We start from the raw sequence: 23,463 nt of genomic DNA, 5'->3' as shown, positions 1-23,463 counted from the left end.
CCACATGCCTATCCATCAACCCCCTAAGTAGACTCTAACAGGAAAAAGAAGTGTGTCGCAGTCAGTTTAATTTTAGAAAAAGTGACAGAAGAAAAGCACTTTATTATCTACAGATTAAGACTCTACATATCTTATTTTAGATGTTTGTTTTGCAAAAGTCAAGGATACATTTATTCTCTTTAAAGGACCAATACTACTGAGCTCTACTTTAAAAAAGGATACAGGAAAAAAATGACATGACACTTACAGAATTCATTAAAATTCCAGGACAGTACCAGAGTATCTCTAATCAAATTTAACACCCATAAATTAACTCAAATGGATACAGAATAAACTTGTCTTTTGACAATTTTTGTATAACATCTTCAAAACTAATTGTAGACTCCTAGAATTCCAAAATTAAATTTGTATAAAAAACTTCATGCTAATATTGTGCAAAGAGGTTTTACTGTTTTGAAAGCAAAACTAAACATAAGAAATGCCTCACACAAAGGAAAACAGAAATGTTTCATCAATACCAGATTCACTGTGTGTATGTGCACAAACCAGAGGAAAAAAAACACAAATATGCAAACTGTCATTTTTGTTTTATGTGCTTCAATACAAATTACACATCAGTGAAAATACTAATTATTCTTACATGACTTAAGCAAAAACAGATAATAGTGTAATACTCTGCTTTGCAAATGCAAACCCCAGTCCAGAGATAGGTAGGTACTGGGATGAAAGAAAGAATTTTCTGATCTATGGCAATATCAGAAAGGAAAAAAAAAAAAAAGACAACATAGTAAGTTTTTCATAAAAACTAGTTTCATTTAATTTTAAATGGCTGCTCCTTTATTTCATACATAATGATAAAATGGGGTAGGAAAGTATTTTAGGATAGCTAGGAAGGGAGGATAACAAGAAGAAAAGTATTCAATATAGAGGAACAGCAAGATCTTCAGTGGTGTGGCTCAAGCAGCATAAACTTAGTGGAACATGGTAGGAACTGAAGTCAGAGGTACTGGTGGGAGCCAGATCATGTTGTGCTTTGAAGGCCTGAAGGACATTGGATTTTATTCTATGTGAGATGGGTTTGCAGGCAGTTTAAGATTGACATAATTTGGCATATATATACACCAAATGATTACAGCAACTCTGTAAGAACTGAACAAAAGAGGGGACAAGAATGGACAGGGAAAGAGGCTAATGAGAGATGATGGCAGTGGTAGAAGTGATTAGAAATGGTTAGATAAAGGATATATTTTGAAGGAGAGATGACACTAAAGAGGATAGATGGATGGATGGATGATAATGTAAAAGTATAACATTACCTCCTGGAAGAGAATAAATAGAAATCAAAAGAATCTAGAAATTAATTTTTATCAATTTCAAAGAGATATGTCAACACTATTTTGAAATACATCAAAATGACTAGTTATATCATTTTTATTAAAGTCAACTTGGTAAATGGGAATTTAAAAATAAATCATACTTCATTTTATATTAATACATATAAAATTTGTTAGGATCTTTGGTTTATACAATTTGTCAGCTTTTTTCAAGCAAACATATCAAGAACCTGTATCTGCTTTGTTAACTGACCAACTCTCGACTCTCATACGAGATATCATAACAAAGAAAAAATAAAAAGATTTTACTAAAGAACAACATATGTGTGTGCCAAAAGCAAAGTTTCTTAAGATTTTTTGGAACACAGATCTAAAAAATTTAATAAAGACATTTTATCTTCCCTTTGATTCCACGAGAACTAATCAGAAAGTGTGTGTGTGTGTGTGTGTGTGTGTGTGTGTGTGTGTGTGTGTGTGTACACACTTCATTATTTAACTTGGACTAGCTAGGAAATCTTAAGGTATGATATTCTCAATATTTAACTATAGTATTTCAAGACCAATGCAGTAAATCAGAATAATCACAGAAAAAGAATCCCCAAACTTGAGATAATTTTAATCAACAACTTTAAAGACTGGTGAAGTGGCCCCTGATCCAAGTAAAATGAATGGCAATTACAGAACATAAGAAATAAGAGGCAAGGTGTGGAGCTTTTTAAATGGCCAGGGGAAAAAAAACAGGATACTTTATAAATAAAACTTGAAAATATATATGTATGCATGTGTGTATGTGTATAGATAAAGAGATAAATATGGGTTTAAAAAAGATTTAGATCATATTCCAGACAGAACAATATTTAATTTTACATAAATTTCTAAAGAGGAACTTACTCTGAAACCCATTTATTCTCTATAATGCTGGCAAATGCTGGCTCATGCATGAAATCCTATTCCCAGGGGACAGAAACACATCCCATGGCAGAGTGGTCCTCTTCCTTATAGCAAACCAACGTAGTTTGATTTCGGAATCTATGTCCAGTCTTAACTCAAGGTTCTAGCAACATATTTTAAAGTGCTGCTAGACATTTCTACCAGAGAAATACAATTTAATAACCTAAATCAGTAATCTTTAAAACTGATTTCCTGAGTTACTTTCTTCTGCTTTTTTCTACACACCTATCAAGTTCTATCTTTTCCTCAGAGCAGCTTTCACATCTATTTTTACCATTCTTCCTATCATCATGTTAGTTTAAACTCTGGACTAGTTTTATTTACTATTTTTTTAAACCTCCTGACTGGTCTCCCTTTGCATTTCAACAAACATGCTGAGGGTTTACTATATGAATTATGCCAGGAATTGTGTTAAGACAAAAACGAAATAACAGCCCCAAGTCTTGAACAAGCTCATTCTAGCTGGGAGACAGATCTGTAAAAAATAATTACAATATAAAAATCTGTATAGGTGCTTTGGGAACACAAGGGAATATCTAACTTTGAGGAAAACAGACTGAAAGATTTTACTGTAAAATAAGTAATGTTTAGGTGAACAAAGTCTTGATTTAAAATAAATACAAGTGTGTGGGGTGGGAGGTAGAAGCAAACTTTGGTATAACAGACAGCAGCACAAGTGCTCAGAAGTGAGAGAAAGCCCAGGAAACAATAAAACTTTTAATAAATCCAAGAGGGAGGATGTCTAATGATAGCTGATTAAAAAAAAAAAAAGTAGGCTAGACTTCTGCCAGGTTAGGAGGGTAAGAGTATAGGCAGGAAAACCAGGTACAAAAATCTAGGTGATGAACTAAGCCAAACTTCCTTTGACTAGCACTTTATTATGGTGTCATATAAATAACCACTATATCAACTTTGTTACTCTCTTGTTCTCATATCTCATTAATTCTCTTTACCTAAAGGATACAAATCAAGTTTCCTGAGATCATAACCTTAACATAACTTTTAAGCAGTAATTATCTCAAAACCTAACACAAACATTATACTTCAGCTTAACATGGGTTATTCAGTTCTGCCTATTCATGACCACCTCTGAAAAATGCCACATGTAACTCCTGTGATCTCCAACAACTGAAACTCGAGTTGATCAGACTAACTCTAAATACTTATTGAAATCATCCATCTTTCCTTCTCTGTCATTTCCTAGCACAAGCATCTCCAGTATCCTCCAAAGAGGTCTTTATTAATCCACTTATTCCCCTCAAATCTTTCCCGTATCAGCCAAAGTGTATTTTTAAAATAAAAATTTAATTGTTATGGCCCTGCTGACTGAAATGTTTCAACAGCTTGCCAAATCAATAATAAGGCTTACAAGGCCCTACGTAACTTCTCTGACCTTAACTTTCTCCAAAGGTCCCTTGCCACCACTAAACTGCTGCCATGCCTCAGTTACTCAAACACAAGTTCTTTTCCACTTCAGGGCCTCTGCATATCCTGATACTTCTACTTAGAATGCACTTTCTCCCATTTTTTGAAACTTTCACACTAAATTAGGACCCCTGATTTACAGTCACTGAAAATACTTTATCATAATTATTATATTGTAGTAAGAAATAACTCTTACTAACCTCTATGTGCCAAGCAATATAATCTAAATGTTTAAAAATGTATTATTTATGCGATCCTCATAATTTACTTACTACAGTAGTCCTCCCTTATCCACGGGGGACACATTCCAAAATCCCCAATGGATGCCTGAAACCTTAAGTAGTACGCCAAAACCTACATAATGTTTTTTTCCTATACATACATATCTATGATAAAGTTTAATTAGGCAAAGAAGAGATAAACAATAATAAAATAGAATTAAACAATATACAGTAATAAAAGTTAAGTAAATATGCTAGCTCTCTCTCTCTCCGAAAACTCATCTAATAACCATGATGGTTACACTAAGTCGCTAATGGTGGGTAGTAAATACAGTGTGGATATGCTGGACAGAGGGATAATTCATGTCCCAGCTAGGAAGGAATGAGACAGTCTGAGATTTCATCACGCTACTCAAAACAGTGTGCAATATAAAATTTATAAATTGTTTACTTCTGGAATTTCCCATTTAATATTTTCTGAGCATGGTTGACTGCAGGTAATTGAACCCATAGAAAACAGAACTGTGGATAAGGAGGGACAACTGTAATAATTATATAATTAATGTAATTCTCATGTATTTACTATATAGTACTCATTTTTAGATGAGAAAACAGAACCAGAGAAGCTGGGTACATTGACCAAGGCCATAGATTTGATGTGCCCAAGATTCCATATTTGATAAATGACAGAGATGGGATATGAACCTACATAATCTGCTAGACCCCCCACCCTTTTTAGCCACTATAGTACACCGACTCCCACACATAGAATTAGTCATTGAATGTGTGTATTCTCCTCAAATTGTAAGCTTCATGATGGGAGAAGCAGTAAGGGGCAAAATAAAGGGGGAGGGCGGTGCTCACGCTTATTTTGTGGTGAACAATGGTAAGTGTGGTGAACAATGGTAAGCAGAGAATGCCACAATCAAATATCTGTGTATGTCCGAAGATCTCTGTAGCAGAAGAATGAGAATGGACTGGCTAGAGTCATGTGAAACAAAAGTCAGTCTCTACTAGACTGATTTTATCTATTTTACAGAAAGTTACATTTTTTTTTAAATTGTGCTTAAAAGAACATTATTATACCAATTAAAAAGTAATTACTGATTGCATTTTCCAAGTGAAATAATATTTTTAAGTTCTAAATATAGAGAATATTTAATCCTTCAAGGAATTAGGATAATTATAACAAAACTCTAAATTTCATTACAAGCTACTAAAAGAGACATCGTAGCATTACATATGTAGGATACATCTAAAAACTGGCTTAGAAGAACAAACCCCTAATGGCAACTTTTTCTTATGGATTCTCTAATGTAGCTAGCAGGTTTACTGTTAACATGCTGATACATATGAACCATAATAAAATCAACTATTTCAAAACATTAAAGTATGAAGACTTTTCCACAGACAATTTTTTACGTCAGGCAACAGAGTTTGAACTCACCTTGTATTATAACGGATAAAGAGTGCCACAATACACTCTGGTTGCTGAATACAGAATCTGACTTCCTGCTTACTTTTCCTTCCTAATTCCACATTCGCTACCAGCAAGCACTTCACATGTACAAACACACAAGTTCTCTGTTGTCTACAAAGTAGGCAAAAACTAATTAATAAAAATCACAGCCAACTGCCAATACCATTTATCTGCCTTTATCAAGATGTAGTCAATCAACATTTGAAACAACTCATGAGAAGCCATGATATCTGAAGACAATCTGGTTTTATTATTATTGCCCATTAGTGGGAAGAGCTGATAGGTCAAAACTCCCACATTCTATGAAACTAGTTTTTTCTTATTTCAAATATTAAATATTACAGCCTAGAACTATTTATAACCCAAGGAATTTGTTTTGGCAGTATTTTTTGGTAATAGCATTCTGAGCTACCAATCATGCTTCACAACTATCATAAATAATCCCAATTTTATTTCATTACTGAAGAACACTAAAAAACAAAATGAGCTTAAATAAGAAAGAAAAGCATACATACGATGGATAGAAAAAAATCTACTTTCTCGAAGAGCAAAGAACTTAATAAGTGGAAAGCTTTAGAAAAAGAACAAATGATCTTTCCTCATGTAAGAAGCACTATTACTCCTGAAGTCCTACTAGTTCTAGAATATTGTGGCTTGATATTTACAATATGATAAATATATAATGGATAGTTTATAAATCTGCTTAGAATGGACCTAAGGAAAGTGACGGTTTAGATAAATTTTAAAGGTAGAATATCTAAACTCATCAACACGAATCAATAGCATGGAAATAAAAGCAATTCATTTCAAAGTTTTCCAAATGCCCCCAAAATGAGCAATAAAAGTCTTAATAAATACAAAAAGGGCAGTTAACAAGTAGATGCACAGGAAACATATGGCCCTGGTTGGAAATATGATTCAGCAGAAAACTAGGGACCTACTTATATGAACACATCCACAATCATTATTTTGGGGAGTAGGGAGAGTTCTTTCCAGGGGTAATAAGAATAGTTTATAAAAAGTCTCATCCAAGAAAACAGGGTAGCTCGTATCTGAGAAAAACATGAAGAGGGCACATAAAGAAAGAAAAGAGAACATATCATTCTTCCTAATCCAAAGGCCATTTACTGAAATCTGGGGTCTGAAGCTGTTTTACTCAAATGATATTCCCAAAAACCATCTCTTAAAATGCATGCCCCAAATCTACAAGTTCTCTAATGATTGTTAACAAAAAATCTAAATGCCTCTATTAGTTTGACTTTGATCTAGGAAGACCATGTTGTGCACGTTTTGAATTCAAGAAACAGATTCTGCGGTATTCTAAACCTTTAAAATCACCTGTATCAATATGCCTTATACAGATTCAAACTTGAACCATCAATATATAAATTTTAAAAGTGCATCATCCTAAAACCAATACTCTTAACAATTCAAAAAGTGCTAACCCAAAGACAAAAGCACACAGTCATATACCAACTAAAGAACCAACTATAATTGGTATGCCTTCTGAGCAATAGAGTTGTGAACTCATACCATAAGCCCTAAAATTAAAATAAGCAGTACTTTATTTTTAAATATTAAGACACAAATTTATAAAATACAAGTGGAAGGACATGTAACAGTAGAAAACCTGTAAGTTTAGGATATAAAACAAATCCTCTGAGCATAAAGGAAATTTTTAATGAGGGTGAATATCTTAAACCAATCCTTAAGGGGTGGGGATCAATCTAATAAAGAGGGAGGAAGGAAAGGAATGCAGAAGAAACTGGATGTACGGTCTGTTTTGCTAGGGGATATGTATTTCTACAAGGCTCCCAGTAAATTAAAGCAGAACAAAACAAAACAAAGCAAATCTAGAACTTAAGCGATGAAAAGGTGAGATAAACTGCTCAGAATTCAATATTTTGAGACCTGCAAATGCCAAATACTTGGTGTCTTTAAGCATGACACACTTTCTCTGAAGAAATGTTGGCAATCATAGGCTATATTAAGTTTATTTTTCCTGGGTATAATTTTGAATGTCTTGTTATGCGTAAAAGAATTTAGAAATCCCGTGGATTGGAATTATACATGATAGATCTGGAAGAACTAAAGAATCAATTTTTGAAGGCTTTCTGGCAAGAAAGGGTTTTTTTGGTCAAGAGCCAAAAAGGATAGCATTAGTAAGCAAAGTAGTGCAGACCCAGGGTTATACTGCTACAAAATTATTTCTAAAAAAATCATTCATTTGAAAAACCAAATCTATGATGTTAGATCACAATTTTCATTAGAAGACAAGCAAGCAGATGCCAGGAGTGTTGGCATTCTATACACAGGTGAGCTTATTCATTCAAATACTTGCCGAATTTGTCCCAGATATTGTGCCTTCAACTGCTTCTATACTTATTTTTGTTAACCCCAAACCTAGAGATAGGTAGAAATATTCCAGTCTTCCTGTTTAGACGTCAAAGAAAAAGATGCCTGAAATTTCTATTCCTGCAGATATTAAAAATATAGCTACCTGCCTAAAATCTTGGCAAATAGAAGAACAGCATGTCTAAAGCTAGTGGAAGCGATCTAAAACTTGCCTCCTTCTGAGACCAAGTTACATGTATCAAAATTTTAAGTGTACAGATTTGTGTCTTCCAATTTTTTTTCTTAGTTTCTTTTCTGAAAATGAGTTTTCTGGTCCTGCTATACAATGTGGAGAATATAAAATAAACACACACACACATACACACCTAACACCCTTCATTTGCATTACAACATTAATGGTTTATTCGGTTTAAGGTTTTCCCTGTTTCACATCTAAGAAGTAAAATTATATCTCAGAGCACCAGACTTTTAAGTTTAATGATTTATAAGAAAAATATGTGTTTAAGGAACATTTTTAAACTAACGAAATAACTACTAAATTGGCCCAACATCCACCCTCAAAATACTGATGAGAGTACCATTTTCCCCCAGCCTCTCCCACCACATACTTACCTGGGCAACTTCTTTCAACATTTGCTACTCTGGGGATTGGAAAGCTCAGAGCAGGAGGCTGAAGTGAAGAAGGAAAGGTTGGAGGGTGAGCCATGGCACCAGCCCCACACTAGGAGCTCCCCTGAGATACTACAGCAGGGTTGACACCACAGCTCTGAAGTTCAAACTCCAGCAAACGATAAGAAAGAAGTCCAACCAGAACATGATAAACGATGGGATTCTTCTGCTCTTTGAAAAATAAGGAAATTATGCTATAAAGATCTAAATGTCCAGTTTCAATATTATGACTCCCTGGTTCACATCTTCATTATTTCCCAACCCCAAAATCCTCTCTCAGACTGATTCAAAGTATTCATCAAAAAGGGCATGGGGGGAAGGGGGGTTACACACAGCTTTCTATAAACTTTCACACTTTTCTAGAAAATGAAAGAATAGGGCTTACCTGGCCATCATGAAAATGTCTTAAGACAATACATTTAAAAATTGCCTACCCACTCCTTGTATACTTTCTTGCTCTCCTAAGCACTCAGCATTAAAGCTAAGACTCTCGTATACATGAACACCATCAACCAGCAGAATGACAACTAGACTATATGGATGTATATTTAATTCCTAAAAGCAGACCAGTGAGCTTTTTAAAAACCAGGGATAACTTCTGGTATAAGTATATTCCTTGGAAAGAAATGAATTTAAAACTGTTCAGCTCATAAAAAAAAAAAAAACTCCTCAATTAAAATAACTTTAATCAAACTAGATGACAGAGAAAAACAAAGATTTTTAAAGAAACCAATCTAAACAGAGGACTTAAATGAGATTTATTCACTTTTATAAATACTTGTTTTATAATATAAAAAGTAAATTAATGATTCTGATTAACATAGATTCTGACTATTATGAATACTAAGGTTAATAAAAATAGATTCTTAAAGATAACATCTATTCAATAACATTATTGAGATGGCAAATATTTTAAGACAGTGAACTAAATATAGAGGAAGAGCAGAATCTTGAATTATGTTATATGAAGCAGTCAAAAATGAAGTGCTCCTTCAGCAAGGGAACACAGGACCTTTAAAATATTTCTATACATCTTGCAATTTAAATTAATTGAATAAACATTCAGTAAGCACCTACTACGTGAAGTGCTAGACATTACATGTATACTTTTCTTACATACTTTATCCACTTGATGCTCAGAATAAAGGAACATCACAAATCAAGAGAGAATAGAGCCACCAAGGCTTTAGTGAAACTACCCTGTTTCCTCTAATCTCCTACCATTTTCCCCTTATCTTCTTGTGTTCCAGCCACTCTTGCCTCCACTTGCTGTTTCTCAAACACATAAGGCATACTACTGTCTCCAGGACTTTGTACTTGACTATCCTCCAGTAATGCTCTCTAATCACCCTGCTTCAGGTATTGAGTCACCTTAGGAGGACTTCCCTGTCTACTCTATTTTAAATTACATTACCCTTTTCTCCAACCCCTTAGGCACTCTCTAGCCCCTTTCCTACTTAATTTTCTCTACAACATGTATCAACATGTAGCAAGAAACTCATTTTATTTATTTTGTTTTATGTCTTTCTATGCTCTAAAATGTCAGCTCCATGAGAAAAGAATTTTTTTCTTTGTTCACTTCTGTCTCCACAGGATCTGGAACAAGTGTCTGGCACAGAGTAGGTCCATAACATGAATGTGGCCTCATCTAACTCCATGCATGCCGTTACCTGAGTATTATTTGACACTAACTGACCAATGAAGTGCTTACAGCACATGCAAAAACTTTATGAGCAAAATAAGTATTTTAAAAAGTACTGGAATTCTGTAAAAATTAATGTTAAATTTTATATTTCTGAAACATGTGAATAAAAATTGTTTTATGCCTTTTCCCACTGAAACTGATAACCACTTCCAAAATACCTAACAGACTACCAAAAACCTTCAGTGGTTAGAATATTACACTATGAAAAGTACCAGATAAGGAGATTAGAACAATTTTCTTTCCATTTCTCCAATTTTTTTCTCGTTAGATTACTTAAAAAAAAAAGTTGTTTTGATAGTATTTCAGACTTACAGTTTAATATGATGAGACAACACATGTATCTTTTTTATCACAAAATCCCATCAGAAGAATTATACTGTAGTCTATGGGAATATGTACTTGGGAGTTAGCGGAACAGTACACGGGCCTGAACAGTCCAACAGAGTGGGCCTGGTGCAAATAAGTACTAATATGTATTGAATGTCTGCTCAAAGTACTTTATATATATTACCTTGCTTAATCATAAAAAATCTCTTACTTTTCCCTCAAACTGTAGACCCTATAGACTATAGTCAATTAGAACAGTCATCACATGTAATACCTAGCCCCTGCAACCACAACATACCAAAAGCTTATTCTCCAGAAAAACCCAAGTAGATAGGCTCCAAATTTTGGAAATTAGTCAAAGTGTTAAGGGTGAGGCATGGGTTTGAAAACTGCGGGGTTAAGACCTACATTCTGAACCATGGGATCCTCAGCTTTCTTTCTTTACAGAACACTACCAATCAGAACCCCTATACCCCACCTTAAAATTATAGCTGACTCTTGAACAATATAGGTTTAAATTGCACAGGTCCACTTACATGCGGATTTTTTCCAATAAATACTATAAGTGTATTTTCTCTTATGATTTTCTGAACATTTCCTTTTCTCTAGCTTACTTTGTTATAAGGATACAGTATATAATATATATGATACAAAATATGTGTTAATCGACTTCATGCTATCGGTAAGGCTTCTAGTCAACAAAAGACTATTAGTAGTCAAGTTTCCGAGGAGTCAAAAGTTTCATGCAGATTTTCAACTGTGCAGGGGTCAGCACCCTTAATCTCCACATTATTCAAGAGTCAACTGTACATGTTTTCAGTATAAAAACTAAATTGCTCTTGAGAAACAAATGTCACACGTTACGAAAATGAGGTCCTTGCCAATGAAAAGCTTAATTCAATTACATATTAACAAGCTCTGTCCACAAATGCTGTTCTCATTTTTTAAAAACGTTTTATTTGAAAACAATTATAAACTTACTGAAGAGCTGTAAAAATATTAGTATTCCCATATACCCCACTTTTCCCTAGTGATAACATCTTATATAACTATAGTACAAGTATCAAAACTAAGAAATTAGATAATAATTTAACAACTTTATCCAGACTTTACCAGTTATTCCACTGTCTTCCTATTCCAGGATCCATTTAGTTTTGTTTCCTTAGTCTTCTCCAGCCTCAGACTTTATCTGTCTTTCCCTGTTTTTCACAACACTGATGTCATTAGTGACACTGATGTGATAACTACACTGTATAATGTCCTGCAATTTGACTATGTTTGATATTTTCTCATGAATAAAGTTATGGATTTTAAAAGCCACCTAACCACAGAGGTGATGTGTCCTTCTCAAGTGCATCATATATGATGGATGTATTCCAATATGAGTGCATGTAATGATATGTCTTATTATAGGTGATATTAACCTTGATCTTGGTTAAGTTGGTCTATCTGTGAATTCTCTCCACTGTAAATTACTATTTTCCCTTTTTAAATAGTACATATTTTGAAAGAAATACTTTCAGAATATGAAAATATGTTTGTCTTTAAATTTGTGCCCATTAATTATAGTATTCATCCATGGATACTGCCTGTAGCATCTATTGCTGTGATGTTCTAATTGTGATTTCCTATTTTATTCATTTCTTTTGTAGTATATTTGTTAACTAAAATGCTTCTTCAAGTAAACCAATAATCTTTTAAAGACCTCACTTTTAAATACGAACAGTATGTCATAGACTTTACCTAACTGGACCAAAGTGATACACGTAAAAAGTGAAGAATAATGTCTTAAAACCAGGGTCCTTCACTTTCACAAGCATATTCTTTCAGCTTTACTACATTGCCTTTATCCTAGTAGAAAAGTTTGAAAATTTCATATGACTCAAGCAGTCTCTCTTAGCATTCTGACCTTGAAAAAAAACTTCCTATTTTCATTAGCACATGTACTATAATGTCTTTAATTTACTAAGCCAGATTAAACAACAGAGAGATAATATACTATTCTATGCTACAAAACACAGACTTTGGGAGTAAGAAATACTAATTAGTAAAACTATTACCTCAGCTGAGAAGGTAAATGGCTACTGTATGTATAGGTCTATTACATTCTCAGGAATCTTGAAGGATGGGAATTCAAGGAAAATCTTCCAATTTTTTGCTTTAGGTAAAATAAAATCAAGGCTATGATGACTCTATATATGAACTGAAATTTATTTGTTGACTTGGACTGTTTTGTTTCTTTCCAAGTGACCTTTAATTGCTGAGAAAAGATCTAATATTTCTGTGTATTGCATATCATGTAATGTCTTAAACAGTATTCAAGCCTTCACTGAATAGTGACACAAAGCTCTTTATCAGGAATGCTTTTTCATCTTCTCAACCAAAATATAATTTTAAAAATGAAATCTTAGGACTTCTACTTCCAACCAAGATCGAGTAGTAGGGACCCGCTCCCCTTCCACCTCACTTGAATCATCTTTGAAAATGTATAAAATACATTAAACAATCGTTTTTCAGATATAGGATATCAAGCATTGTAAGACAATAAGCCCTGAGAGAAGAGAAAGAATTGATGTGAGCCCTACAACTGTCCTTGCTTACAGACTGAAGGAATTTCCAGGTTGTAATGCAGGGAGAGGGAGTCCTGGTGAGCCCAGAAATCTCTGAGATGAGGAAGAGTAGCTAAGAGTCTGGGTAGGCCAAGAGGGTTAGAGTGAGAAGGCTAGAGTACCAGACAGGAGTTAGCTGCAAAGAGAGAGTTCTTAAGATCTGAAGAGGATCTCTCTTGAGTCTTCAGCTAAGTACTGATCAGCATAGCTTGTGAGGAAACTACCTGAGGCTAGGAAACCAAATAGTGGAAACAATCTCCAAGAGTCACACAGAGATATTCCCACAAGCCAAAGTAGAAAAATCATTGTAATGGAGAAGGTATAGATAAAGGACTCAGTAGAGTACAGCCTCAGTAGTTGGTAAAAATTAACCCTAAAGGCTACGGTGGTTCTAACAAAACTTAAAAGTTAAAAAAAAGGAAGTGTCAAAAGGCTCAAACATCACACAGCTTTTAAGTAACTCAGCTGTTTCCCCCAAGAAAGGTGAAGAGTATTAACAGAAATACAAAAAATATATATAACACTGAACAGGTAAAATTTCTAAAGACTGGCATCCAAGTAAAAATTACTAGGCCTGAAAAGAAGCAGAAAAATAAAATACATAATGGAGAGAAGGGAAAAAACTAATAATCAATAGAAAGAGAGCCAGAAATGACACAGATGATAGTATTAGTTGACGACATTAAAACAGATAATCACATTTTGTATGTAAAAGGTAGAATAACTGGCACGATGAGGAAAAGAGTAGTGAACTTAAAAAACTATCCTAAATAAAACAGGGAAAGAAAAAGAATTTTGTAAAAAAATGAAGAGTATCAGTAAGCTGTGGGACAACTTCAGGTGACCTAATATATGTGTAACTGAAGTCCTCGAAGCAGAACAGAAACAAAATAAATATTTAAAGAAATAATAGATAAAAAGTTACCAAATTTGATAAAAACTATAAACACACACATTTCAAGAGGCTCAAGAAATCTAAAGCACAAGAGTCATGAAAAAAATTATACCAAGACACATCATAATCAAAATATGTAAAACCAATGACCAAAAAAATCTTAAAAGTGTCTAGAGAAAGTTACATTACATAAAGAGGACTAAATATAAAGATGATAGAAGACTTTTTGTCAGAAATTATCTAAGTAGAAGACAGTGGGGCAAAATCTTTAAAGTACTAAGACAAAAAACTGTTAACTTTGAATTCTATACTAGCAAATCTTTCAAAAATAAAAGATTTCAGACATACAAGGCCTAAAAGAATTCATCGCCATCAAAAGTGCATTACAAAATATTTTTTTAGTTTAGGTCTATCCTGATGGAGCTTTTTCTGTAGACCCGCATCATTATAAATGCTTCATAGAGTAAATATGTACTTTGCTTTACTCATAGAACTATGGTAAATCTGTGGGAAAGAACCACAAAACAGAGACGTTAAAAACATAAAACATCTAACAGTTACTTTTTTAAATATTAGGTACTGATATACTCCAAAGATCTGTACTATTCTAGGGTGTAATAGCTTAAGGGTGAATATGAAACTTATTCAATACTTAGAGGGTGTCTGAAATTGAAAACCAGGAAGATCTACTCTGAACCTAAAAGTGTCCCTAAAGGAAAATGCTTGAAGAAACTGAATCCCAAAGATTATAGGTGGGAAATTTTTGAAGTATGTCATCAGTTTGTCCATATTCAAGAGGAGATCAAGGAAGCCCAACTAAAAGAACTGTGGACTGACATGACAAATGTGGGTTTAACAAAGTTTTAAAAAGGCTACCCTGAAAATTATGACTCAAACTTTGGAGGAACTAAGGTGGTAGGCAGTGGAAGGAATCACAACATGTGAAATCCTCAAGTAAAAGTTGACTTTAAATAATTTTGCCTATGTGTCATATATAAAAAACAAAAATTAAGTCCTTCAGGTAGAAGGGAAATGATACTACAAGGAAAAAAGAAGAAAGGGAAAAAAGAGGGGAGCGAAGGAAGGAAGAAAAGAAGGCAGGCAAGTGGGGAGGGAAGAAAATCAAGGGAACGGAAGGGAAAAGAAAGGATGGAAAGAGGAAAGAATGAAAAGAAAAAGAACTACCAAACATTTTAAATTATGGATGACAATAAAAAGCAAAAATAACACTCCCTTTCCTCCAATTACAATGAACAGTGAGACTGTATAACAGGGGTCTAATCAGAAAATGCTTCCCTTAAGAAGTCAAAATTCAGCTGAGACCTAAAGAATGATTAAGATATATGTTTATTTTCAGGAAAGCCCCCAAAGAACCTACAGATAAATTTTAAGAATAAAAACGTTTAGCAACATTAATACCATATCAATTTAAAATGAACTGTATGTCAATATAACACCTCTAAAATATAAAAAATACCATTTACCCCCTAAAACAGCAGTGGAAAAGTAGAAAAGTACTTATGCATCAATCTGACTAAAGATTTGTACAACCATTATTTTTAAAAATAAAACTACTGAAAGAATATACAGGAGACCACAATATGATGAATTCAGGGAAAGAAAGAACAACATAACGACATTAATTCTTCCTCAAAGTTAATGCAATTCCACTTACAAACAATACTTTTTTTCATATTCTAAATTTGTCACTGAACAAAAGGCCAAGAAAGTCAAGGTACTTGTGAAGACCAAGGCAAACAGACAGGCATGAAAATTTAACGCAAAGCTATAGTAGTTAAGAAAACATGATATTGGTACAGGCATAGAAAACAGATCAACATTAACAGAATAGAGATATAAGAAAGGAACCCGCAAATATAAAGAACTTGATTTACAACAGCGCTAGCACTGCTAATTAGTTGAAGAAGGCAGAACTACATGATGCTAATACAACTGATCTTCTGTGTGTTGAGGAAAGGTAATTTTGCTAACTCACACCATATTAAAAAATCAATTTCACACTACTAGAAACAATAAACAAATACAGTAAAGTTTCTAGATACAAAATCAATGTTCGAAAATCCACAGCGTTCCTATACTCTAATAATGAAGTGTCAGAAAAAGAAGTGGAAAAAATAATTCCTTTTGCAATTGCAACAAAAAGAATAAAATACCTAGGAATAAATTTAACAAAACATGTGAAGGACCTATATAATGAAAATTACAAGACCCTATTAAAAGAAATCAAAGAAGATACAAAGAAATGGAAAGATATTTCGTGTTCTTGAATTGGATAAATCAACATAATTAAAATGACCATATTACCTATAGCATTATACAGATTTAATGCAAATCCCATCAAAATCTCATCGGCATTTTTTAAAGAAATAGAACAAAAAACATCAGATTTGGATGGAAGCACAAGACCCCAAATTGCCAAAGCCATCCTGAGAAAAATGAGGCGGGAGGCATCACTATGCCCAACTTCAAATTATACTACAAAGCGACAATAATCAAAACGGCATGGTATTGGCAGCAAAACAGACATATAGATCAGTGGAACAGAATCAAAAGTCCAGAAGTAAACCCATATTTATATGGGCAAATAATGTTCTCCCAAAAAGCCAAAAACATACAGTGGAGAAAGGAAAGCCTCTTCAATAAATGAGGCTGGGAGAACTGGAAAGTCACCTGCAAAAGAATGAAACTAGACTGTTGTCTAGCACCACATACCAAAATTAACTCAAAGTGGATTAAGGACCTGAATATAAGACCTGAAACAATAAAATGCATAGAAGAAAACATAGGAACTAAACTCAAGGACCTTGGACTTAAAGAGAATTTTATGAATTTGACCTCAAATGCAAGGGAAGTAAAAGCAAAAATAAATGAATGTGACCACATCAAACTAAAAAGCTTCTGCTCAGCAAAAGAAATCGTCAACAAGGTGAAGAGACACTCATCCAAATGGGAAAATATATTTGCAAGCAACGCCTCCCATAAGGGCCTAATATCCAAAATATACAAGGAACTCATACAACTCAATAATAAAAAACAAATGATCCAATCAAAAAATGGGCAGAGGACCTGGACAGACACTCTCCCTAGAGGACATACAGATGGCCAACAAATATTTGCAAAGATGCTCAACATCACTAGCTATTAGAGAAATGCAAATCAAAACCACAATGAGATACCACCTCACACCTGTTAGAGTAGCTATAATCAACAACACAATAACAAATGTTGGAGAAGATATGGAGAAAAAGGAACCTTCATACACTGCTGATAGGATTGCAATTGGTACATCTCATACGGAAAACAGTATGGAGGTTCCTCAAAAAGCTAAGAATTGATCTACCATATGATCCAGCAATCCTTCTACTGGGTATTTACCCCAGACTTGAAAACCCATATCCAAAAAGATATTTTCACACTGATGTTCATAGCAGCATTATTCACAGTGGCCAGGACACAGAAGCAACCAAAGTGTCCTATGATAGATGACTAGCTAAAGAAGCTGTGGTACATATACACAATGGAATATTACTCAGCCATAAGAAGAAATGAAATACTGCCATTTGAAACAACATGGATGGACCTTAAGATAATCATGCTAAGCGAAATAAACCAGACAGAAAAAGTTGAAAATCACATGATATCACTTATATGTAGGATATAAACCTAAAAGCAACAAATAAACAGGACAAACAGAGACTCACAGACATGGACTATAGACTAGTGGTTACCAGTGGGGGATGGGGGATAGATGGGGTAAAAGGGGTCAAATATATGGTGACAGAAAGAAATCTAACTATGGGAGGTGAACATGCAGGGTAAACATATATATGCCTTATTGTTAAAAGTGTACAGCTGAAACTTATTTAATTTTGTTAACCAATGTCACCATAAAAAAATAAAATTAAAAAAATCAATTTCAGATGGATTAAATTTAAATATGAAGACAAAATGAAAAATCTTTGAAAAGATATAGGAAAATTTTTGCATTTACTTAATTTCAATAGGGAAATATAATCAAACACCACCTCAACAAATTGTTTAAAAATTAAAAATCTGACATTATGAAATGTCAGATCATATAAAAACTGCTGGTAGGACTCGAAATTGACACAAACACTCCCAAACATTCTTCAAAGATCTTTTGTAAATTTAATTTTCCTAAGTTTTGAGACTATGGCTTGGTTCATAAAACTAATTTTATAAAACTCCCTGTTCTGTTGTCTTCGTATAGTGTTTAAAAATACAAAGGCTTGTTTTCTGAGATTTTCTAGCTCTGTTCCCCTCTTCCACTTTTATCCAGACCTTTTCTCTCCTGTTGTTGTCCATACCTTGCTCTATTTTGATTTCACTCTCAGAAATTTCTCCTCAGCAAGGTCTTGGCGGGTCAGTCTTGAAAGTCCATAGAGCCAGGCTGCTCAAGACACTTTAGGCCTCACCATGGGGCTCTTACACTGATTTAATTAATTAAGTGGGCCAAATCCCTCTTCCAATTTCAAACTGGCTAATTACACACCACTTTCAAATGGGCTGTTCACAACTTTGAGATGCTTCTAATTGTAGGTCCTGACTCTCAATGCTTGTCCCTACTTTTTTATGCACAAAAATTGACAAATGCATGTCTTTTTGTTAGTGCTCACCTGCTTATATTTGGGGTTCATGGAGATACATCACCAACTTTTGTTACAATTTTTTTGCTCTCTAGTTGTTCTATCTTTATGTAGAAATTCAGAAAGATTTTTAAAAAAAACCTTAGCTGCCACCACTGGTACAATCATCCCAGAATCTAAGCAAAGCCTTAGAATATATTTAAAAGCTAACTTTGCTTACTTCTGTATTTTGATTCATAGAAATACTTACACTGTTTTACCTTTCTAATTAATGATGAATATATTCCATATTCATGATTGAAGCAAATTGCTTAAATGTAAAATAATTTTCTGAAAAAGAACACACTATTTCATGTGTAAAAGCCTAGGGCCTTAGTTCTCAAAAGAGCAACACAGTGAACACACACTCCAGATATTTTAAATCTTTTTGAGGAAATACAGCAGTAGCTGTCAGATAACATGTGAACTGCTGTTAAGTGGCCTGAACCTAATTACTTGGTTTAACAGAGCTGTTAGTATTTCTTTTGGCATAGAGATACTGAAAAAATTACTGAGACATTAAGGGTGCCATAAATCATGTATTGCTTTTTGAGAAACAAATGTCACCTCATTTGATGAATTCAAAAGATGAGGAAAAAAGTATTAGAACATATAATGTATTCAAAGAACGGCTAACATTGTTAGCATCATGTAATAATAAGCCAATCAATGAGGAACTTGGGAATTCATTTAACTTGATACTCTCGGTTGGCCAGAGGAAGAAGAAGAAGAGGAGCCATAAATGACATGTCAAAAATTAAAAAAAAAAAAATTTAAGACAATAGTATCTAAATGACATCTATTGACATCATTGCTGGGAAAAGAAGCAGAACTCCCTTTGAGGGAGAAACCTCTCAATTTTTACTACAGTAAAAAGGGGCTTGAGTTCTCCCTGCAGCCTCTACTGACCAGGTTGGGGTCTAATGAATATCTAATGACATGAGCAGAAGCATCCCATTCAAAGGTATAATTTAAGAGCAACCTCATTTTAGCAGGAGTTGTATAACCTCAACTAAAGAGAATTTAGTCATCCATTTTGAGTTTTTTCTCTCTCTTGCTTCATCTCTGGCTATAGACAATAGGTCACAGCCATTTGCTTCCAAGAGTTTCAACAGTAAACTGTGAACCAGTTTGTTGGTTTCAGGCATTTATTTTTGAATTCCTTCCCCAGCTCACTCTTGTTCACCTTAACATAACACTAAAACAGCAACAATGACTAAAGCCTCCATCTTTTAGCTCTAGGTACCAAATCTACTCTGACTACTGTTCAACTGCTAAGTATTCATTTTTTTTTAATTCCTGTTCATTTTAAGTATTCTTTACATTCATTATTTATCTTTAACATACTTTAAGGTACCACAGATTCTAAAATGCTCTGATGCTAGTGCTGTTTTTATTCACTCTAGAAGGCATCACCAGAAGGTTATAAGCTACTATGTTACAACTATGACTGTAAGATATCGTATCAGCTGTTAGATGCACTCTGACAGAAGATAAAAATTTCAACAATGTATAATTAGAATAAAAGAACAGGGTACTTCATTGCTTATTTACACTACATTTTCATTGCAATACATAATACAGTACTGTATAATACTCTTGCATACTGAACGGAAACACAGTTATACATTTGTATGTGTTAAATAATTAGGCAACATATTTTAACTGCTTGATATTATGCAGAAATCCCTAGTGAATTGTTTACGATTTTGGGCGGGCTAGATATTCACTTTTTTTCCATTTGAAATAACGGAAGATATGGCACCACTTTCCAAAAATTGCCACACAATACATGAAGATGTATATACTGAAACGCACATATGTAATAATATAATAATAAAAAGAATGAAACGCAAAATTCAAACTAGTGATTACTTCTAGGGAAGGAGGTAGGGTAAGGACAGGACATGGAAAGTATAATATACTTTTTCTGCAGCTTGCATATTATACTTAATTGAGTAAGTATATTATACAAGCTGCAAAAAAACATATATTTGTTAAAAACAAAACAACAAATCACATTTGCACATTTGTACCTATATAATCACTAGAAAAGATCAGAAAAGATACACACTAAACAAGAGTAAAATTGTGAAGGTAAACTTACAAGCTCTATTTTATGTTTCCTTTTTTTTCTTCAAAATTTTTGGGATGAGCAACTGTTATTTCTGTGATTTAAAAAACTAATAAAAAGGAACCATGCTAGGTACTGGCAATACCAAAATAAATAGCCACTTACTGCTAGTGCCTACAGCACAAATCTATAGGAAGACAAGGACAAATAAACAGATAACTACAATGTATGCACGAAGGCTATGAAATCAAGATAAAGGAGCATTGAGTCCATCGGAGAATGGCTTTTGGAAGTTGCCATTGACACCTAATTCTTAAATCATGTGAAGAAAGGTGAGGCATTATATGAAGAGGAACCAAACCAAGTAAAGTGAATGGTAGAGAGACTAAAAGCAGTTCTATATTATTAAATGGATAAACTCACTATAGGGAGTCAGAGGACAGACACTTGAAAGGTAAAAGGATGTAAGGATCAGAATGTGGAAAGACAATATATAATGTTTAGGAGCCTAGCTTTTTTATGTAAGACGGAAAGCCACTGATGAGTTAAACTGATAATTAACATGGTTATATGTGAACATGCTCATAGCTGGAGTAAATCAGCATAAATCAAAGGAAGAAATATTTGGCAAAAAATCAGAGTTATATTTCCTTGAAAACAGCTTGATAGTCCTTTAAAAAAGGAATGAATTGTGAACTATTTAAATAATTAAATTATTTTACCTTAAGGTATGCCAGTCTATCTATGCAAATAAACTTCAACAACTCTATTCAAACTCCTAAAACTGAACTGGGCTTAAATTTATAGTAAGAAATAAAACACAGACTATATAATAGTATAAAAATTAATACTTCAACCAATACCCATCATAAAGTCATTTATTTTTAGCACAAAGCTGAGGAACTGCACCTTCCTAAACTAAATTCCTGGGGCTTTATTTAATCAGGTCTATAAGGAAATGGGAATTAGAGAAATATTATTCTTTTAAACTCTGGAATATTAGCCTATTATCAGGATGCTTAAATATCACTATAAGACATCAAGTGCTTTCCAAACACAAAAGCCCTCCAAGATAAAATGAGTATCAACATGGATACAAAGAAATACCACTTTTCCATAAAAAACAGGAAATAAAAAATTCCTCCAAAATGGGATTTTTAAAAATCCAAGTCATTTTACCTCAGCATATACAAACTCTTAGCATGACCAAGACAAATGTAAGTGATTTAATATTCTTTTGAATTTCTCATATGTGCTTAATATATTCATGTCAGACAGAAAATTGTATTTTTATACGTGTACTTTTCAGAAGGTTTAAAAAAAATAATTTTATGATGGAGATTTAAACCATTGTTCCAAGGGTATTTCAACATGTGTTAAGTGTCAATAAGTAACAATAAAAGAAAAGGAAAAATATTTTCAGCCATGAATGCATTTTTCAGTTAATCTCAAAAACCTGGGTTATTTGTAAATAATGTGACTGAAACAATAAACTATTTTTAGAGTAAAAGAGCAGGAATTATGAACCCTCTTCATGTGTAAAACAATCTCATTTTATTCCCAAGTGCAAACTTTGGAATTCTATATTAATATGATTCCATTAAGTAAATTAACCACACTGTGCAATCATACAAAGTTCTTTACAAAGTGGGTTATGAGCACTGAAAAGCCACATAAACTAGAATCACAATGTTCTTAAAATAATTTACCGTAACCTATCAAAAGATGCAACAGCTCAAGTGCTGTGACCAATTAAAATCTTTTGAGTCAAGGTAGTTGGAAGTGGTTGTGAGACAGGAGTTGCTACAGCAGGTATAAATAATTAGCAAAGGCCGTGTTGGTAAAGTCTTATGAGAATTCAGAACAGAAAGGGTTACAGGGAGAACCGATTCCACATAGCTTACTGTTGCTTATTAAAATCATAAAGATCTGGCAAGAAACTTTAGACAGAAAGTCAGGTGAAACTCTAGAAAGGTTAAATATGATACTACTTTTTATTAGAGACAATGTCCATATCAGAACCTAAGGCTTATAATCAAAGGCTCTCTGCCATTACACCATGAATACCCATAAACAATTTTCTTCACTTTTCCAATTCGAAAGAAGAAAAAATTAACTGAGCTAAAATAAATGATCAGCAGATTAACCAAAGCTGCTGCTATCAAACTAGTTGTCTTCACAGCCTCGAGGTAATGAAACTGGTTGGTGGAAGGGAGACAAGGAGGTTGTATATGTATCTGTGCATGAAGCCTAAAGCTTATTCCTACTTGGGCTTTAAACTATCTGTATTCTGAATAATCTGATAAAAGATTATTATCAAATGAATAAAAAATATTTTCTTTGAAGAAATTAAATTCAAATGTTTTCCTTTAATCACTACCTTTAAAATTCACCTCCTTTTAAAAGCTAAGAAAGAAAAAAGAAATATTCCACTTTAACCATCCTTTGACACTACATAGGGGATGGATATTAACTTATTTAATAAATGAGAAAAGAATCTAGCATTATAAAAACAGCAAGTAAATAACAAATTAAATAGAATTTGGGTCTCTGAGCATCCTGGGATTTTCATTTCTATTTCTTCTATATGCTAACCAATTTTGTCTACATTTCTGTGATGCTCCATTACCCTGAATAGAGCATAAAGCTTTAAATTTAGTCTTTCAGAGATAATATGTATAGAAGCAATCAATATTTTGTTTTATGGAATACTAGCTCTGAATCCAGCCATGATGTTATAAATTGTGTATC

At 33.5% G+C, this 23,463-nt stretch overlaps 1 protein-coding gene and 1 non-coding gene across 9 annotated transcripts in view; one reads left to right on the top strand and one right to left on the bottom strand.

The window, feature by feature from the left end:
* CNOT2 (CCR4-NOT transcription complex subunit 2) overlaps window positions 1-23,463 on the bottom strand; it is a 102,854-nt gene that overhangs the window by 44,217 nt on the left and 35,174 nt on the right. The window contains exon 2 of one of the 8 annotated variants that reach the window (XM_023520804.1): window positions 8,379-8,436. The exons of the other annotated variants lie outside the window; for them this stretch is intronic. Coding sequence (XP_023376572.1) covers window positions 8,379-8,399 — 21 coding nt within the window. The 5' untranslated portion in view covers window positions 8,400-8,436. The remainder of the gene's footprint in view (window positions 1-8,378; window positions 8,437-23,463) is intronic. 8 annotated transcript variants of the gene reach the window in all.
* LOC111730201 lies at window positions 14,373-14,501 on the top strand. Its single transcript, XR_002776598.1, has one exon. It is a non-coding gene; the product is annotated as a small nucleolar RNA SNORA18 (small nucleolar RNA).

This window comes from Pteropus vampyrus, unplaced genomic scaffold, assembly GCF_000151845.1.
Source record: "Pteropus vampyrus isolate Shadow unplaced genomic scaffold, Pvam_2.0 Scaffold9, whole genome shotgun sequence".
Taxonomy (NCBI): domain Eukaryota; kingdom Metazoa; phylum Chordata; class Mammalia; order Chiroptera; family Pteropodidae; genus Pteropus; species Pteropus vampyrus.
The sequence above is the reverse complement of the archived record's forward strand: the minus strand, read 5'-3'. Positions and strand labels throughout refer to the sequence as shown.